Genomic DNA, 20,910 nt, shown 5'->3' on the forward strand with positions numbered 1-20,910 from the left:
AAGGCAAACCCCCGAACACCGAAGGCTATACGCCAATGGTACTGTTGGCTTACTTAAAACAAAGGCCTGCAATCAACATGGGCTAAGACTACTTGAAATAGAAACAGATTCAGTTGTACTCCAATCTTGTATCAGTGAAGTCTTTAAAATTCCTTGGCAGCTTAAACCTATTATGAAGGACATTCAAAATGCTCCCCAAGGTTCATTTTATCACTGCTTTAGAGAGTTCAATAAAGTTGCTGACAAGCTTAATTACCCCCACTAAGCTATCTTGTGGACACTAATAAAGTTTACACTTCTATTGACAACCTAACAAGGCAAGTTAGAAGTCTAGTATAAATGGATAAAAGGAAGATCCCTACTTTCGAGTTAGCAAGAAGAAACCTCATGAACTTGCTTTTGATGATATATGTTGATTTGTATATTCTTCAGAAGCTAACTTTTGTTAGGGATCTTCTTAAAGAGAGAGTCTATCTCTTAGAAATTTTAACAGTTATAACAGTGCCAATAGGGCAAATAGTTTATCTTTGGCTTTAATTTAAAATGTAAAGGAATGGGCTTGTCCATGTCCTTAGTCTCTTTCGAGGAGGTTAGGCTTTATCATCCCTCGTGCATGTATCTTGCTATTTTCTATTATTACACAAGGTAGGGGTCTAAGCCTAACCCCAACCAAGAAGGTGGCTTCAATTAAATAAATTTAAAAAAAAAAAAAAAAACATGCTAAGGGAGAACTAAGAGTCAAATGACAATTAAGTTAACTTAAAGGCTAAAATTATTGACCAAATCACAAAAGTCTATTAAGAAATCGGTAGCAACATTTTGTTTGATTAAGCTACACTTACTAAATAAGTTGTGTTCTCTCTGGCAAATCAAATGAGTACTACAAAAGAAAATATAAATAAACGAGAAGGGGGTCCTTTGTTTCTTTTTTCTTTTCTTTATTTTGTTCTTCGAAGTTCGAAAATATATACACAAGAAGTATAAATTCGGTTGTTTTGAGGTTTCTTGTGCTCTCTCAGATGCAACTTCTGGGAATGACTTTGCCACGATGGCTTCCCCTTGCATTTTTACAATAAGCAAAGGCTGGCCTTCTCAAACGATCATTGTAAGTCAGCTTTATATCTTGCAACCTAATTCCACTGCACGGATTTGAAGGACTGCAATCAAATTTCATGACTGCTTGTGTAGATGATGTTCCTTTCACATTCTTGAATGTGACTTGACTCACCTTCACTCCTGAGCTCTGCATTGTTGAGAATATAATTAAATATTAAAAATATGCTCTTTTTTACAGCTTAAGCTTTTAGACATTATCATTCATTATCAAAAAGAATTTTCACATGTTTGGCCCATGAAAAAAAAAATCAAGCCCACACGTGAGAGCCGTGTTGAGAATATAATTAAATATTAAAAGTGTGTTCTCTCTAACAGTTTAAGCTTTTAGATGGGATGGTCACACACTTCAACATGCATTAACATAAACGGTATTATTTGGGTAAAGTACGTATATATACATATTAAGGAGAAATATTTACGAAACGTGACGATATTTTCTATTTACAAAACATAACATTACAAATCCTATACAAAACATACTTTAAAAAAAAAAAAAAAATCGCTCAAAAATTTATGTATGAAATGTGTATATCTCGCTCAAGTCTTAAAAAGTTCGCTCAAAATTTAGTGTATGAAAACGGTATGAAAAATGTATGAAATGTGTATATCTCGTTCAAGGCTTAAAAAATCTGCTCAAAATTGTGTGTATGAAAACGGTATGAAATTTGTATCTCGCTCAAGGCTTAGAATTTTGCTCACATTTTCGTGTATAAAGTTCATGTTAGATTTCTGTAAAATTAATACAACTACAACAACATTGTATACAACTTACATTCAAGACTTAAAATAATCGCTTAAATTTTTGTGTATGAAATGTGTATATCTTGCTCAAGGCTTAAAAATCTCGCTCAAATTTTGTGTATGAAAAACATATGAAATGTGTATATCTCGATCAAGGATTAAACATTACGCTCAAAATTTTATGTATGAGAATGGTATGAAATGTGTATATCTCGCTCAAGGCTTAGAATTTCATTCACATTTTTCGTATATAAAGTTGATATTAGGTTTCTGAAAAATAAACACAACTACAACAACATTTTAGCAACTTTCATACAATATTCAAGGCTTAAATTTTTCGCTTACAATTTTGTGTATGAAAACTATATTAAAAATTTCGCTCACACATACACATTTCATACATTTTTCGTACAACTTTCATCCACAAAATTTGACGTAATTTTTTAAGCCATTGAGAAAAAAAAAATTAAAAACATATATATATTTCGGTTAAAAAAAAGTTTATTTTTTTTAAATAAAAAAATAATTAAAAAACAGAAAATATATGAAAATCCGTCATGTTTCGTAAATATCGTTATGTTTTGTAAATAAGGAAAACTATCTATATATTTTGTAATAAAGAGTCTTAAGTAGGTACCCTATGTCATTTTCCCTTATTATTAATGAAGCTAGATCAAATAAAAATAGCTCATCCTTTAGATTCAAATATGGAAAAATCTCTCATGTGATAAATTGAAGAAATTAAGGTAGGCATACATGTCTGAAACAACCATGTCGTCGCATCCCTAACGAATGTTTCTACTCCGTACTTCTCCTCAAATAACAACTCATCACCTCCAACATTTTCTTATTCTCATGGATTATTAATTCGGTGAATATATATATAAGAGCTTTAGTTAAGTGATGAAGATATTGTTCAACAAGTCATAATAACATCCGCAATCAACTTTGGTATATATCTATTAGGACTTGACTCAGACGAAAGACAAAAAAGATAAAACTCGTGCACTTTTCTATTAGCACTCCTACTAAGTATTTTATAGTAGTACAAGATATGTTGTTAAGTTATAACATACTTACGATTTTAAAGTCTTAAATAATTGAACTGCAATTGGCATGCACCTTAAGTATCTTTTGTTTGTGAAGTGCATATTACAATCTTTAACAGATACTCCCTCCGTCCCAATTAATAGTTGAAAAGAGAAAAGGAAAAGAAAACAGAAGAAATATAATGACTGAGATATATATTACCTGACGAGGGCAGATATTATGGGGGCAATAGTTTTGGTCAATGATGATGGGATTCCCAACATTCCTCATAACAAGGTTTCTGAACATGAGATTTTTGGCAAAGCCACCACTTGGTCTTGCCCATGACTTTATCCTAACGCCATTTTGCGTCTTTGTGAAAACTGAATTTGCTACTGTCACATTCGCTACTCCAGGTTCATTCCAAGTGTGTCCCAAACTTCCAATGCTGAAAGATCACAGTTCAACAATGGTACTAATATATATTGATAGTATATTTTACTTCTAAATCACCTAATAGTGTAAAATTTCTATACATTATTGGCATGTAATCCATAATTAGTTGAGCCCTAAAATTATTCATGTCATACTCTAACACGATCGAATTAGTGGGTGACGTGACGATTAGAGTCGCAAAAATCCAATTATTAGAAGATGGAAGCAAATTTGTATCTCACTGTGGATTGATCCCAATGGCAAAATGATGAACCTACTTAACATGACAAGAGATATCGAAAAAAATAATTCTATGGATGGTCCCTCAATTTCATCAAAATCAGTAAACTATGTTTGTCTCCAAGAAGTCACTCAATTTTGCGTAAGAATAAAAAACAGAAAATCGCTAGGAGCAAACAATGAAGATATTTTCATGATATTTAGACAATGTTAAGTGACTTTTTATTACAAAAAATTTTTTAGTGATTTTTTGTGATACTTAGGTCAAGTTGAGTGATTTTTTCATTAGATAAAATAGTTTAGTGACTTTTTGTGACATTCATCCAAAATTGAGTAAGTTTTTCATTGGATAAAATAGTTTAGTCACTTTGTGCAATAAAATAAAAGTTGAGTAAACATCGATTAATCTACTCCGGGATTGAATTACTTCAAAATTAAATACCTGATACCATGACCAGGGCCACATCCAACTCTTTCAATCCACACGTTCATGGAGCCAGAGCCTATAGAAATACAGTCATCTCCTGTCTTGATGATACTGCCATAAATGGTAACCCCCCTTGAGTTTTGCACATGAATTCCATCAGTATTTGGGCTTCCACTTGGGGCTATTATCGTCACATACTCAACTCTCACATTGCTGCTGTAACCAATCCCCACATGTACTCTTTGGCTGTAGAGTGATTTTAAGCCCCTTAACACTACATTGTTGCACCACATAAATTGTATTGACTGCAATTTGTAGATTTAAAATATCATAGTTAGTCATTCCCTAAACAAGTATATTTCCTATGTGGAAAAATAATGGTACTCCCTTTGTCATGATATTAAATGTTTCCTCATTTTATCATGTACATATTACTTTTGCAAAAGTTGAATACTTAGGCAGAATACCTAAAGACTCCCCTGAACTTGACGCGCTTCATTCAAATCCCTCTTAAACTATATCTAGTCCTAATTAATCTCAAATACTTGTTATAATCGTTATCCTCTCAAATAATAATTGGTCCTAATTACCCCTATACTTGACTTTTCTTTATTCCAAGTGATTTCCAATGACGTTTGGCGCGTGAGAGTATAAAATAATAGCCACATCATACTAATAAGATGTGTAAGAAAAACTAAAATATCATTTCCTCTAATATTTAGCCATTCCAACGGCTATTTTAATTTCTTATCTCCTTCCACATCTTCTCGATCTATTCCTCCATTAAAATACAACTACCAATTTCTTTCCCTTTTTATTTTAGGGGGTAATGATTATATAAAAGAAAGTCAAGTATAGTGAGGTAATTAAGACTAGTTATTGTTTGAAGGAGTAACGATTATCGAAAAGGCATGTACTTGGGGTAATTAGAACCAAATATAGTTTAAGAGGGATCTGAATAAAACACGTCAAAATTAGGGGGGTCTTTAGGTATTCTGCCTATTGTTTATGATAAAATTAAAAATAGTCCAAAATCAATTCAAAATAAAATTTCCTTTTCTTTACTACTTTATGGAATTAAGAAGATGTAGAAATATCTGAAATTTCTTCCACTTTAAGATAAACATAAGTACATTACCAAGAGTACTACATACCCTAGCTCCTTGTGGACAAGAACCTCCACCCTTTCGACAAGACCAATAACCTTGACCCATGGCATGAATAGTTCCTCCATGCACTGTAAGCCCACTTACCTTATAGAACATAATCCAGAACTCAGACTGGCCAATTGCGTAATAATTCTTCGGAGCAACGAGAGTACCGTCAATTCGGAACTCAATTCGTCTCCTGCAAGGACCATTTAGACTCAATGTCCTTACCAAATACGTTCCTCGTGGAACGTACACGTTGGGCTGCCTAGTAGATTGGCAGGCAGCAGACCAAGCGCGAAGAAACGCGGAGGTTGAGTCTGTTCTGCCATCTCCCCTTGCCCCAAAACTAACAACATTGAAGGCTAAACAAGAAGGTATTATTAAACAAAAGAAGAGTAACCATGAAACACTTGTATATTTCATTGGTTTGAAGTTGGTCATGTTGAGTGGCTGTTGAGATTTAAGTCATTACTATGAAAATGAAGATTGTGCATATGTCTATTTATAGTTATTCAAATGGTGTCCATATGACAATTTTTTTGTCCAACATGACAATGGTAAATTTGGCTTTTGCTTAGTTCTTGCAGATGTTTAGAGTGACTTGAATGCTAAACCCACGTCACATACTACGGAACTTGTACGACGAATGAATTCTTGGGCTGGACATGTGCACGTAATTATTAGTCGCATGAAAAAATGAATATTAAATAAACGACAAAAAAAGGGTAAAAAGAAAAAGAAGGATCATGGAATTTAATATGAATTCTTTCAATTTATAAGATCCATGAAGAACGCAAGAAATGCAGCAGTTGAACACAACATCAACATGTGAGTTGCCATAGACACTGTTAGCTAGCTAGGTATTTTAATAACAGGAATATAGTTAGAAAGTTATATATAAATGAATAGACGGTCTAGAAGTTTTTAGTTGAAGGATTGGAATATTGTTTTGATCCCAAAGCTAGTTTGACTTTAGAAACTTGTCATCTTTTTTTCTTTTTTTAAATATCAGAAACTTGTCTTTAAATAATAGACTATCTATAATTCCGCAATGATTCGAGGCAGAAAAAAAAAAGTGTAATCCACACGTCATGGCCCACATCATCACCATGTTATGATATGTACGATAAACCATATGATAAGTACGTTGGCTTTTTGTGTACACATCTTGTTTGCCTCTTGCATCTTATCACGTGATGTGTATTCTTGAACTTCTGTCGTTTACTAGTGATGAAGAGTCCAAGAAAAGGAGAACAGGTGTTTCGGGTGCGAATCGAATGCTTGCTTAAAAATTAAGTGGAATTCAATAGTGTATATATCTCCGTGCTTTTGACAAAACTATTTACAATGAGAACCCACCCCCGTTATTGATCCCTAATATCAGACTCACAACGACGACAACAACAATGAGTCTGCAGCTTAAATGATCCCAAAAGTCGAATTTTGATTCAAAATAACTCACAAGAATTTTTTTTTTACAAAAGTGCCTTTTGAGTACAAATTTTGTGCACAATAGCAGTTAACGGTGACAGTCACCTTTAAGTCCTATTGTGCAGGGGTTCAATAAAATGTCCTACAGTCTCCCCCACCCGATCAGTTCCCCCTGCCTTTTTCGCCATTAACAAACAATTTCCGAGCTCCCACGTTCCAAAAGTGTTCTTTTCGTGTTATTTTTTAATCCAAAAGTCAATATTCTCGGTATATTCAAGTCAAGGAACAAGTTTCGAAACTTAGATTTCGGAACAAAGCGCCTTAGAACTCGATTTCAAAAACTCAAAAACAACCTTTAATCTAGATATTTTACTATGAATTTTGCAATTACATTATTAAATATATTATTATCCTAAGCATGATTAATGTTTAATAGTCGCGGATTACGAAAAAAAATTACAGATTATTTTTGTGCGCAATAGGTTGTCCATCCAGCCCCTTTTTTATTTTTTTATTTTTTTATTTGTTAATTGTTTGTTATTTGTTAATGATTTGTTAGTTTTAAATTATTTGTTAATGATTTGTTAATTGTTTGATTATAGGAAAATATACTAATCTCCTAATAATATGTTTATTTGTTAATTATCTAATTGTTAATTTATTTATTTTTAAAATTGTTTAATCCATGTTAATTATTAATGTGCTAATTAGTTATCTAATTGTATGTGTTAATTTAATTTAATTTGCTAATTAGTTATCTAATTTTATGTGCTAATTAGTTATCTAATTTTATGTGTTAATGTGCTAATTAGTGATCTAATTAACTATCGATTGTTAATTAGAAATAGTTAATCCTTAACATTATATTTGTTAGTTAATTGTAGTTAGTATAATAATTAATTAACAATTATTAATTACAAATTGAACATCCTTAGTTTAGGTTTAAACATCATTAGTTTAGGATTAAAAATATCATTAATATTATATCCGTTAGTTAATTGAAGTTAATATAATAATTAATTAACAATTATTAATTAGAAATAGTTAATCCTTAGTTTAGGATTGAACACCATTAGTTTAGGATTAAAAATATCATTAATATAATATTAGTTATTTAATTGTTGTTAGTATAATAATTAACTAACAATTATTAATTAGAAATAGTTAATCATTAGTTTAGGATTGAACATCCTTAGTTTAGGATTAAAAATATTATTAATATAATAGTAGTTAGTTAATTGTAGTTAGTATAATAATTAATTAACAATTATTAATTCGCAAATTTTGATAGTTAATATAATTTCCCGTTAAAGGATTAGTTAGTTAGTGCTCCCTCCGTCCCAAAAAGATTTTCCTCATTTGACTTGGCATAACGTTTAAGAAATAAAGGAAGACTTTTGAAATGTGCGATCCAAAACAAGCCTTAGATACCTGTGTGGCTGTAAATCATCTCATAAAGTTAAATTGTTTCTAAATATAGAAAGGTGACAATCTTTTTGGGACAGACTAAAAAGGAAAGCAGGACAATATTTTTGGGACAGAGGAAGTATATTTTTTCGATAAAGGATTATATAATTAATATTACATGTTAATGATTAATTAAAAATTATTAATACATATACGACACCTCCATGGATTCCAACCTTCATCCGGGGCCCTTCGATCCATCAGTACTTTATCTACAGGCTACTCATAGGTCCCAGCTATTATGGGATGAGGTGATAGATTCTAGTATGTTGTTCTGTCCCCGTAGGATGGAACATGCGTGGAATCTTTTAAGGGCTCGGCCCCACATCATCCTCGCGTCTTAAATATACTTGATCTGGGCGATATCTACCATTATGTCGTTGCTGGTCAGGTACAACATGATAGGGATCTTGTGACGGTCATGGTTGAGCGATGGCGACCGGAGACCTACATATTTCATTTCCGCACTGGTGAGGCCACTATCACGCTTCAGGATATGGAGGTCATGTATGGACTACAAGTAGATGGATGCCCGTTATACATTGAGGAGCCTCGGTCGCCGCCGTCGTATCAGGAGAAGTTGACTAGGCTCATTGATTACGTGCCTGGGGAGGGTGAGATATGGGGACAGACTCAGATATCGATGGTTGCCCTCTATACTCACTTGCGCCTCTTAGACGTCGAGCATCCTATTACAGACGGGACACCTCAGGTGGATGTCGATCGTCGAACCCGTCTGTACTTACTCATCATATTCGGAGGCATCCTGTTCCCGAACACATCGGGTTCCCATGTGAGCTTAAAGTATTTGCTATTTCTGGAGGATCAGGGCGAGTTGGGATGTTATAGCTAGGGCGCTGCTGTTCTAGCTTACCTGTATTGAGCATTAACAATATTGTTTTTCTTTAACAATATTGCAACATTTGTGGTTTTAAAATATTCTTTTTGTTCTTGTTTCATAATGTAAATCGTGTCAAATAGTTTAACTAATCCTCTATTTAAGTTGTCAAAATCGTTACGCTAAATCCGGGTTTTGAAAAATGGTTTTGGGGACTTAGAGTCAATCTAAAAGATATAAGTACCGCTATCCTAAGACTACTAGTTCACACAATAAGGATTCCACTATGACATGAGTTTTTACAAGTTTGCAAATACATAAAAGCTCAAAATGAAAGAAAAACAAGAAGCAAATAAAGGAAATGCAAAGACTAGGGGCGTACCAAGCCCCTAGCCAGCCATTTTCACCCATGGCTGGGCCTTCTGCGTGCCAAGCTATTTAATTCATGAGTATACTTTAAAAAAAAAAACAGAAGACAATATATATCAAATATGTACATATGTATCAAATAGATTCTACAAGTCAATGAAGTAAGGCAGCTATGCCAAATGCTTATACATGTATACGACAAGGCCTATTGGCAGGTCCTTGGTAACAAAGAGGAAGGGAGAGTCGTCGTCCCCGTATTCCCGATGCCGCACAAGTTCCAAGGGGTTTCATGAACCCCAGGCATGGCTGGTCACCAGGGAAGGGTAAGACTAGACCCTATCTCAAATTACCTTGTCCCACACCAATTTGGCCACAAAAACATAGGCAGATTCTAGGATAAAACACCACATAACTGTCTAGGTTCACAACACAATGCAAATCAAGAACCAGAGGCAGTAAGATTTATAGACTTGAAGTAGCAAGAAGTATGGCTAAACACACACTCATGAAAGAGGCTCAAAGCAGACTGAAAGGAACCAAAGAGGCAAAGAACAAGACACACAGTCATGGGGATCACGCAACTGCAGCCTACCAATGCAACATAAATGGGACAAGGACAAAGCAACATGGATCATGGAAAAACAACATAAGCTACTGTATCTGATATGGGATGGCCAAGGATAGGAAGTCACAACTCATAGCCATAATAAAGCACACCCAAACTGTGACACACAGAGGAGACAAGACAACACTAAAAATGCACCACCATGGAATGAACTTAAAGAAGTTGACATCTTCTCAATGAAAATTCATACAGAGCTAATCAAAGGAGATGGGCATGACAGGACAAAGGCAAGATTACAACCCTCCTATGTCTGAGTTTTTTAGGTACCAAACTTAGTGTCAATTAGAGGCAGCTAATGCACTCTTAGGAACAAGTAAACAAGACCAGGTCAGGGAAAATTGGCAACCCAGTTTTACACCTCTACCAATCCTTTCCCTTTGTTTCCAACTTAAACACATATAAACAATTATTCTTCATTTGGTCAAAGTCACAATCAATCTTGCCAGGACACCTAACTCTAACTTAGGGGTCTCACTAAGCCTAGGAACAGAATCCATGTGGCTCCGAGGTTTTTGGAAATGAACACCCAACCCCACAGGCCATAGAAGTTCCATGGGGCCTCTTATCTAAAGGAAAAATGTTATAAGCCAGGATGGGCCTGGTCTTCCTTTTCTCCTTTCCCCAAGGACCCTTTAAAGGGCTTTTCTTAGGTCATGTGGCTTTGGTTCACTCCCAGCCCCCTTTGCGATCACATGGAGGTTTGCATCTTTAAGGTTACCTACAATATATAATTCAATCTAAAAGGGTTCCAAGTAAGCAGGTTCAACTAAGCAGACTTGTCTATTTGTACTAAGATCAGGACCATTTCCTAAGATCCTCAAGGATAACTAAACTAATTTCAAGTCATAGCAGGGATCAGGTTCAACCACTACAAGCTATTCAGGTGCCCTTGACTTCCCAGCCTTACCCCAGGTGGGTCTATGCCCCTCACGGATCAAGCCATGACACAAGCCTCAGTCAAAATAACCCCCAAGGATACACACAACCAAATTAGGAAACAAATGATAGTTCAGCAAGCAGACAGAGCATTCTCATAGAGGTCTGATGCCCAAGATAATTAAGGAATGACTCTAACCATGTAAGCAAGTCACTAGAAACCCAGATTAGAGGCACCAAAAGGGCCTAGGGAAGACACAACAGGCAATTAAGGCCTTAGAAAGTATATTTACTCATTTCAGATAAAGAAAATTTTTGATAGAGCGTGTGACTTAGAGCACACCTTTCAACTTGGTAGTTTTAAAACTTACCTCCCCTTTTACAAGCCCAAGCACATAGTAAACATGTTAGCTAATTAGTATTACTGTTAATTCACATATAGATGGCCTCTTAAGACCTTTAATAAAAGAAAATGGGTTTCAATAGGCATATTATGCGAGCAATTAGTCAAAACAGTCTTGAGACAATTTTGGCCCCTAATAATGGCCCTTCAAATAGTTAGTCTAATCAGAATCTTTTCACAAAGAGCAAGAAGAAAGAAAAGGGAGATAGATTTATGGCATGATCAAGTTCTGGTCAGCAAAAGGATTCAATCATCACAAAGGAGACAGGTTACAACAGCAAACAAAGGGGGGCAGATTCCCAGGTGCAACTCATGGATGAACAAACTAAAAAGAAGGAAAGCAGAAAAAAGGACACATGATCACAAATAGAAGAAAATGACAAGCAACATGGTTGGCATCCAGTTTCGTGTGATATAGGCCCAGACCACTACCAATACACTTAACAGTCCCACCTTCTTACAAACAACTAGTTTAAACACTAAAACTTAGACAGGAAAATTCCTCAAATAAAAAAAAACTTTTAGGAGACATGGTGAAAAAACAAACAAGATTAGACTTTACAAATACTGACAGCAGTTCATGTAACTCTAGGTGTACCCCTTTTCCCCCCCTTTTAGATATGGTTAAGTTCTTCTAACCCATTTGAGACCCTTGTGTGTCCCAGGACCATGAGGAGAAAGTCAAAAGGATGAAGAAACAATCTCAGGGTCCTAAAAAGAAAACAGGATAGGGTGGGGTCATCACCTCCCCATCTCCTTTTCCTGAGTCTCCTTCCAGTAAAAAGGGATCCTGGGTTCCACTGGTCACTACCTTCAATTCGTGCCCAGGCTCACCTTTTACTCTCCCAAGACCTTTCCCCATTAACTAGTCCAATGGAAATCTCCTCTATTGCCCCATGGCCTTATCTTCATAACTAGTCACAACACTAAGGACCCTATGGAGGTTTAGAATAGCTTAACCCTATCACAAAATTTCCACAATTGACTCATGGAACTTCTGTCCAAACTTTAAAGATTTTGGTGGCTAGGTTTCAAGTATGAGCACTTAGACAGACCTAGCATAAGCATTTAAAGCAATAACATGATATTAGGGTTCAAAGGCAACTTCAAAGAAAGGTTCTAATTATGAAATGATTTTTTTTTTTACTCTTTAATACCACACTGCATCTCAAAAGCATACATATTCTTCTATCAGAACGAACTCACACAGAAAGAAGCAAAACAGACTCAAATCCCACTTACTCTAGCCTTACCCAGTCTTGAAACATTATCCTTAACCCTTTTCTTAGCCCTAGTTACTTATTCCTTTAAAGAAACTCAATCCACAACATCAAGCAAAATCAACATCCAAAATAGCTTCACAAAGACAAATTAGATAGATTTGTGTCAAGGTTTCCTATTGCCCCTTTTCCCATCTTTATAATTATCAGAGGTTATGTGATCAGTCTTAAAAGAAAAGATTTTTCTACATATAGCACATACATAGACATTTCCACACATGGTGAAACAAAAACAGGCTTAAACACACTTTCTAATCTTTAAAGCTCTCTCTTAATACCATTTTTTAGGATTTAAGACCAGTACAACAATCATCACCACTTAACAAACTTATTTAACTAATTGGTTGACCATTTTGGACCAGATAAGGACCATCTCAGGGCTGCCCTGAGTTCAATTTATTTTAACAGTGGCAAAGAACCTTCAAACCATCCCAAGCACATTCCTATTCTTCAAATTCCGCTCAAAGGCTAATTCCAATAGGTTCCAATGACTGTTACAATCAAGAGCAATCAGACAAGTGCAGGATTAATGAACATCATGATCAAGTTCAGGCCCCTTCCCCCTAGGACCATTGTTAAAGCATTCAACTCAACACATTACCAGTGTGAAATAAAATACCAAGTTTTAACCCTTCAAACCAGCCTTTCAACCAAGTATACTACTAAATGGAATAAACAGAATTGGACCAAACATCTTACTTAACAAATCTGTAACCTTTAAACATCCTTTAAATCAAGCATCTTACCAAGTAGAACAAATAGAATCAGACTACGCACAACACCTAACAAACCTTTAAACTTTAAACCAAACTTTAAACCAGGCATGCTACTAAATAGAACAATCAGGAATTGAACCAAACATATTACCTGATAGACTCTTAATCCTGACCTTAGCCTTTAAACCAAACATACTATTAAATAGAACAAACAAGAATTAAGCCAAACACCCTTCATAATAAACCTGTAACCTTTAGACCATCTTCTAAACCAAGTGATATTGAATGAAACAAATAAAATTAAACCAAGCATACTGCATAATAGACCTTTAATCACAATTCAAGCACAAAAATCATTGTTCACACATCAAATAAGCATACCAACACTGATCTACACTCTAAACCACACATAGGATACTTAATCACATCAAATTATCACTAATATGGACAAGAATTTAAATGAAAGCAATAAACTAATAAGTGATTTTCTTTTTCAAGTGCAACCGGGGGCAAGAAATGGACTTGGATGCCTTCTTGCTTCCAACAACAAACTCAGCCCCCAAAATGCCAAGCGACAAATAAAAATAGAAATTTTTAGAACTAGGGAAACTTAAACCTTTTAGTCAAAGCTTAATAACAACTGATGGAACTTAAATCTTGAACAAAAATTGAAGTTCAAGCTTTTAAAAGTGTTCCAACCTCCCCTTTCTCAGTGAAGATGGAGTTCTATTTATAGAACCCCAAAACTTATCTCAAAGCTAAAAATAACGATGTGGGACTTGCGGATTTCCACAAGTCTTCCCTTGAAACCATCAGTACACGGCCTAGATTAAAAGAAAAAACAAAAACAATGGTTAATTTCACTCTTATACAACTGTAATCGACGAAAATCATAAAAAACATGCAAGTTTGTACCTTAAGGGATCGTTTGGTCGGATTTCATGGAGAAAAGGATAAAGTCTTTAATGCTTCATCCTCTCCTCTGACTATCCCACGTTACACGCTTCAAATACTGATAGGACATGATGAGAACAGGCGGGTGTGGGGTGTAGTGGTGGAGGCGGCGCTAGGGTTTTGCCCCTAGCCACCTCCCCCTTTCCCTTTTTGCATACGCGACCCTTTAGGGTCTGAAAATAAAATGGGGGGGGGGGGGGGGGGCGGAGGGGATATATGTATTCCCCCCTTTAAAATGTTTAATGGACCGGGTCTGGTCCATTATGGACTAGGCCTGGTCCTCTTTTTTCTTTAAAAAATGATGGGCCTTTGACATATATACATACATATATGCACAATGTATATTTTTATATACATGGTGTATATATATATATATATATATATATATATATATATGGAGGGTAGAGGATAAATGCCCTAAGCAAAAAAATAATTATTAGCCAATCAGGACTAAATTAATTTAAAACACGACTTGTTAAAAATCATTTTGCAGACATGGCCCCAATAATGTACCAAATTAATTATCAAGATAATTTATTAATTAAACAACTATGCAAACACACAGAATCAGAGTTTGAGGGGTAAAATGGTCAATTCTTTTAATTACTCAAATTACCTCCGACAATAAATAGAATAAATTACTCATTAATCTGATTTTCCTTAATTTAATCAACTAAGTAGATAATTATTCAAAATTGTTTTTGCATTTGATTAATTCCAATAGCATATTCCCTAAATGTCATAAAACCTCAATTAATTTTTACACAATTCATAATATCCTGAAAATCTCTTCATCAATTTAACGGGGTGGAATATTGTCTTGAATAATTTTTTATAAAAAATTATTTAGACCTTTTATGGTGCACAACTTATTTTATTTATTGTCCAAGGACTCCGAATACTTAAAATAAATTACGGGAGGTCAAAAATTAGGTGTCAAAAATGACATTAAGCATCCTATTATTAAGAGGAAAAAAGGGGATAGAGATGATGGTGAGGGCGGTGGGGGTGGTGGGGATCTCCTTAGGCCTAGGGTTACTCTAAAGGCTCTCATATGTGGGACCCATTAGAGATTGTGTATATGTAAATAAATTATATATTTTATGTTAATATTTTTTTTTGTTATTATTTTCTTAATGATAATTAGTTATCATAGTCTTTGTTATCGTTTATTAAGAACTCGTGCGACGTCCTAAATAATTATGAAAAAATCTTAACATATTCGAAATAAAGTAATGCCTTGACGAAATAATAAAACGCTTAAATCAAAAGCTTATAAAGTAACACTTAAACCCAACGATAGCAAGTTTCCAAACAAAACTTACTTTGGGGCACTTTACAACCCCTAAAACGACGATCCAAATGTTTAGGTATACTTGATGTATTGAGCCTATATTATTGTTCGCAGAAAAAGATATCAGGTTCTATATAAAATATTATTATTCTGAAGTTTTGAGACATGACTAATCTCTGGTCAAAGTATGAAAAAAACGTGAATTTTAAAACTTTGAAATTATACAAAGTGTGGGGAAAATAAAACTAACCCGTATTGTGCACAAAACTAATGCGCAATAGGACTTAACTATAGCCGTGACAGTTAACTCCTATTGCGCACTAATTTTGTGTGCAAAAGGCACTTTTGTATTTTTTTTGTTGTAGGTTATTTTGGACCAAAATCCCACTTTTGGGGTCATTTAAGTTGCGGACTCCAACAACAATATACCAAGTAGTTTTTTCATAAGTGGGATCTAAGGTGGGTAGATGTGCGCAAAACCTTACTTCTATCTTTATGGGACTAATACAAGATCACAACGGACAAAATTTCCTTGAAAGGCCCGTCAATCTCAATGTACCATTAACTGAAATTAATATACTATTGATACATTTCTTAAGCAGCTATAAACAAAAACTGCATTGCGGTACTGTCAAATGGAGGATACCACAGCAAGGAATAAAATGTAATACAGATGGAACAAGTCAAGGCAATCCAGGTATCAGTTCATATGGTTTTAAATTGCTTGACATATGATAGAGGGAACCTCATATATGCACAAGCTCAGCAAATAGGGATTACAACAAGCATGATAGTAGAGACACTTCCAATACAGGAAGCAATGCAATATTGTTCAAGGCACAACCTGCAAAACGAAGCACTGGAAACAGATTCTTTGATTCTTAAAAACATTTTTTAGGATGTGTGGAAAATCCCCTGGAAGATTGGTGACAGAGTGGAACAAATTTAGCAGATAATGGAACAACTATCCATTCAGATGAGACATGTTGTAGTCATTTTATTGGATTAAATTCATAAATTAATTTGGACTATATTAAATTCAAGAAAATAGTTCAAATAAATTAATTTGGACTATATTAAATTCAAGAAAATAGTTCAAATAATGTGGCTAATATGATCGGATTAATCATCTAATCTTAAATACATTGGACTAGTCCATTTGACTAAGCTCCAAATGATGAGTCCACTTTAATAGCCCAAGTTCCAAGCCCATGCCACATGTCAAATAAGGTGGCAATCCAAATAAAATTCATGAGCCAATGAAATTATGCCAAGTGTACGGATAGCATGCTCTGGCCAATCAAATTGGAGCTTGTCGCCGGATGAATGTGATTGGTTAGTTCAAACCGACTAATCAAATCACTAAGCTACACCTTCCCTAAAACTATAAATTGGGGTCCTCATAACTCACAAAGGAGGAGGAATCATGAACAAGATGCTAGAAGAGAGCTTGTGGATGAAAGTCCGCATATTTCTCTACAAACTACAAGTTCAAACATTCAAGCAATCGAGTTCAAGTTCAAGTTGAAGATTAAGAACGAAGACAAATATCAAGGCGTACAAGATAAAGTTACTTGTTCATGGCAAATAATCCAAATCCAAATTCAAAGACGAAGATTCAAGATCAAGCTACTCAAGCCCTTGAATCTAAATCAAATTCAAGCTCAATATAGTTCATATTATTACCGGTGAATCAGAAGATTATATAGAGATTGCAACACTTTACATACTTGAAATGAAATACTACAGTTTGTAACTCCATTTTCATGTCTTGATTATTATTTTTCTCAACTTGAAATTTGTTGTTTACAAATTTTGGCACGCCCAGAGGGACCATTTCTACCTCTCATCTCTTCACTTTAATCATCAAATTTCAAGAACACTGAATGGCATCCAAGAAGATCAACTCCAAATCTATTGCTGCTAAGGTTACTAATTCCAAATTTTCCTCTGAGGTGGAGAACATACTGGATACTACTATGGGATGTTTGGGAATCGTCACCATGAACAAAGCAAACTTGCTAAGGCAACAATCATCTCAAGTGTCATCTGCATCAGTTCCTGTCTTTGAACTTCAACCCTTAAAGGGGGCAAGAGTCTTTTCGAATGAATTGGAAGAAGGAGAGATATCGCTGAGATCGTTGAAAAGATGTTGGCTCGGCTTATACTACTTCAAATGAAAAATCCCAGCATCTAAGATGATGATGATTCCTGATCACCAGATCTTCCCCAATCACTCCACACAATCTTTTCCAATCGAAGTTCCATTTGAGGGAAAATCCATGTTTTGCTCCGTCATTTATAACAACCATTCAAGAAATGATGATGAACACCTTAACTGTTGAAGAACAACTTGCGAGCTTGACGAAGGCGATTGGCGACTTGACGAAATATGAGGAAGATCAAGATAATCGAATTATCAAGTTGACAGACAGATTTGACCATGTGATGGAGGGGGATTCAAGTCATGCACCTGGAAAGATTCATATGGCACAAGAAAAAGGAGATCTGTCTGCAAAGTGGGTGCACGTTGCTGAAGAACTACAAGTATCTTCTAAAGGATTGATTCTAATTCAGTAACTAAAGGACTTCATTACGGGAACTATTAAAGACAAGTATGAGGTTGCAGCCAAGACTTCTGTTACATACGCCAAGCCATACACTTCAAGGATAGATGGTTAGAGATGCCCACAGGTTATCAACCTCCAAAATTTCAAATGGCAAAGATAATATGAAGCAACATGTTGAACACTTCATCAAAACTTGCAATAATGTTGGAACCTATGGGTATTGTCTCGTTAAGAAAGTGGTCCGCTCCTTGTAAGGAAATGCTTTTGACTGGTATACAGATCCCGAAGTTGGTTCCATTGATAGCTTGGAGCAACTTGAACATGAATTTCTCAGCCACTTCTACAGCACAAGGCGGTAGCATAGTTGAACTCATGAATATGCGTCAATGGAAGGATGAGCACGTCATAGAGTTTTTAGTTGATGGAAGAATGCAAGCCTCAATTGTAAAGACAGACTTCGTGAGCCTTCTTGAATAGAAATGTGTATCCAAGGAATGCACTGGGGACTTCGTTATATCCTACAAGGAATCAAGCCCAAGTCTTTTGAATAATTAGCTACATGTGCTCACGATATGGAGCTAAGCATGTCCTTAAATGTAAATCAAGGGCCACCAGTGTATGAGCCTTACAAAGGGAAAGACAAACTAGAAGTGAAGAGAGGGGGAAAGTTTGTGCCAAAGTCTGAGAACAAAGAGTCAATGAATGCTAACGCCACACCATTAAAGGTCACCACAAAGCTAAGGAAGAAGCAAAGTGTGAAGACTACGTATTTGCAAAATAATATCGTTAGAAAGTTAACTTTGAAGGAAATGCAAGAGAAAGAGTATCCATTTCTAGACTCAGATGTTCTAACGATATTTGAAGAACTTCTTGCATTGAAACTTATCGAGTTACCTGAAATGAAGTGGCCAGATGAAGCTGGGAGGACTAATGATCCCAATTACTACAAGTATCATCGGTTGATGGGTCACCCCATTTAAAAGTGTTTCATTTTCAATGAAAAAGTCATGGACTTGTCCTGTGAAGGAATGATTTTGCCCGAAGATGAGAAAGAAAGTTCAAATCAAGTATCTGTCATATTTGGCTCATTGGATCCCATAGTTCTTTGCAACTTTGTTGAAGTACATGAATGTGGAGATATTCAAACCGTCACCAAAGATGATTAAATTTTGTAACTTTGATCCCATCAATTTTAACGCGCCATTTTGCCTTCCTATAATACATGAAGTAATAGTGAAGGAGAAAGCTTTTGACAAAAGTCAATCTCTTATTGATCACACTGATAATGAAGGATGGACTTTGGTGACTTGGCGGAGACACTGCAAAATGAGCTCGTGAAGAGAGACAAGTAAACAAGTGACAAAAGGAAAGATGATAACGAACCCAAGAAACAAATGGTAAAGAAGAATGTGAAGAAATCAAAGCCCGAAGAGACTGACTATCATTAGCCACGTTGTCCGGTAACATTGAAGGAATTCTTGCCCAGCTGGTTTTGCATGAAGATTTCTCACTATGATACCAAGGCCTCATGCTGTGATATTCACGAAGAAGAGATGGAAAATGAAGATGTAGCATCGTCATCACTTACACTGCATGAAAATCTCATCGAGACTCACTCAGAAGAAGTGGACACTTGTGATGCAATAATCGCAGACACTAATGATGATCTTTTATTGGGTGAAACATTGCATAATCCTCCTTCATATATGGTTGGATTTGTGCGTGAGCATAAAGTAAACATAATTATGATTGATGATGGGTCCGGAGTCACTATTCTCCTAATTCGTACTGTGAAAGAGCTTGGAATCTCCGAAAGTCATCAAATGATTCAGGGGTTCAATCAAGGGGGGAAAAGAGCCATAGGCATTGTCAAACTGGAAATCAATATAGGAGATATGCGTTCAAGCTTATGGATTCACGTGATTGATGCAAAAAACTCATGAATATTTTGTTGGGAAGGTCATGGATACACAAAAACAAAGTGGTTCCATCCACCTACCATCAGTGCTTTAAATACTTTGAAGATGGGGTCCAAAAGAAGATACCCACTGATGATGAACCTTTTGCTGAGACAGAAGCACATTTTGTAGATACAAAATTCTACTTAAAGAATCGTGTCTCAAAGAAGGTTAAAGTTGATAACGCGATGCCAATTAAAAAGGTTGATTTTGCAAAAAAGGTTGATGTAGCAGCTGGAAAGGTGAAGATTATGGTTGAAGAGAATCAAGCACTTACTGACATGAGCAAGGTACCCATGTTAAACGTGGCATCTTTGAGTAAAAAAGCAACTCCTATTCTTTACTATGTTCCAAAGGCAAAGAAGGTTGAAGGCCAGTCTTCTGAGTTGCAGGGTAATGTGTTAGGTGGGTTGACCTTTTCTATAAAGCAAATTGATACAATCAAATCATCTTCAAAATAGGTGGAAGGATTTGTCAAATCATCCAACCACAATTCACATGAATCACTTCCTGAAAAGCGCACAGCTGAGGGTTTTGATCGAAATGCCTACAAGTTATTAGCAAAAGCTGGATAAAATCCTAATGAACCTTCTTAATTAGGAAAGCTGCTCCTTCCAGAAGCTGCTGTAAAGGGAAATCATGGTCTAAACCCTACTTAGAAGATGGTGATAGAGAAAGGGTAGGCTGTCAAACAATGGCGTGAAGGTTTGAGTTACAAACAACCCTCACCAATTCACATCTCTATAAGAAGGGCAAGCAGCAACTACATTACCATTATAGAAGAGTCTGCGGTGTCTAATCAAAGGATTTATATATTTGATCGGCATACCAACCCAACTCCAATAACACTAATGTTTGATAGATTGGGACCATTTAGGAAGAAACACAAGCACCAAGGGAATAATAAAAGGATAGAGGTGCCTATTTATGCTTAAAAGCAAAACATTTTCGAGGATTGCCCGAGTTTTGTTCCTTCTAGAATGAGGCGAG

General features: G+C 35.5%; 1 protein-coding gene across 1 annotated transcript; it reads right to left on the reverse strand.

Annotated features, from left to right (window-relative positions):
• Positions 1-629: 629 nt before the first annotated feature.
• Positions 630-5,590, reverse strand: LOC132638429 (polygalacturonase-like). Its single transcript, XM_060355312.1, has 4 exons — positions 5,143-5,590; positions 4,004-4,293; positions 3,109-3,334; positions 630-1,243 (listed from the first exon to the last, which is right to left on the reverse strand). The coding sequence occupies exons 1-4, from the start codon at positions 5,578-5,580 to the stop codon at positions 1,016-1,018; spliced, it is 1,182 nt and encodes a 393-aa protein (XP_060211295.1). The 5' UTR covers positions 5,581-5,590; the 3' UTR covers positions 630-1,015.
• Between the last annotated feature and the right edge of the window lie 15,320 nt (positions 5,591-20,910).

Source organism: Lycium barbarum, chromosome 4 (assembly GCF_019175385.1).
Source record: "Lycium barbarum isolate Lr01 chromosome 4, ASM1917538v2, whole genome shotgun sequence".
Lineage (NCBI taxonomy): Eukaryota > Viridiplantae > Streptophyta > Magnoliopsida > Solanales > Solanaceae > Lycium > Lycium barbarum.

What these genes read in the sequence shown, in the direction of transcription:
- LOC132638429 (XM_060355312.1), bottom strand. Translation starts at nt 5,580, where the DNA reads ATGACCAACTTCAAACCAATGAAATATACAAGTGTTTCATGGTTACTC. An exon ending in CTTGTCCACAAGGAGCTAGG is followed by an intron (nt 4,294 to 5,142) that starts GTATGTAGTACT and finishes TACAAATTGCAG; the next exon opens with TCAATACAATTTATGTGGTG. An exon ending in GGCCCTGGTCATGGTATCAG is followed by an intron (nt 3,335 to 4,003) that starts GTATTTAATTTT and finishes GTGATCTTTCAG; the next exon opens with CATTGGAAGTTTGGGACACA.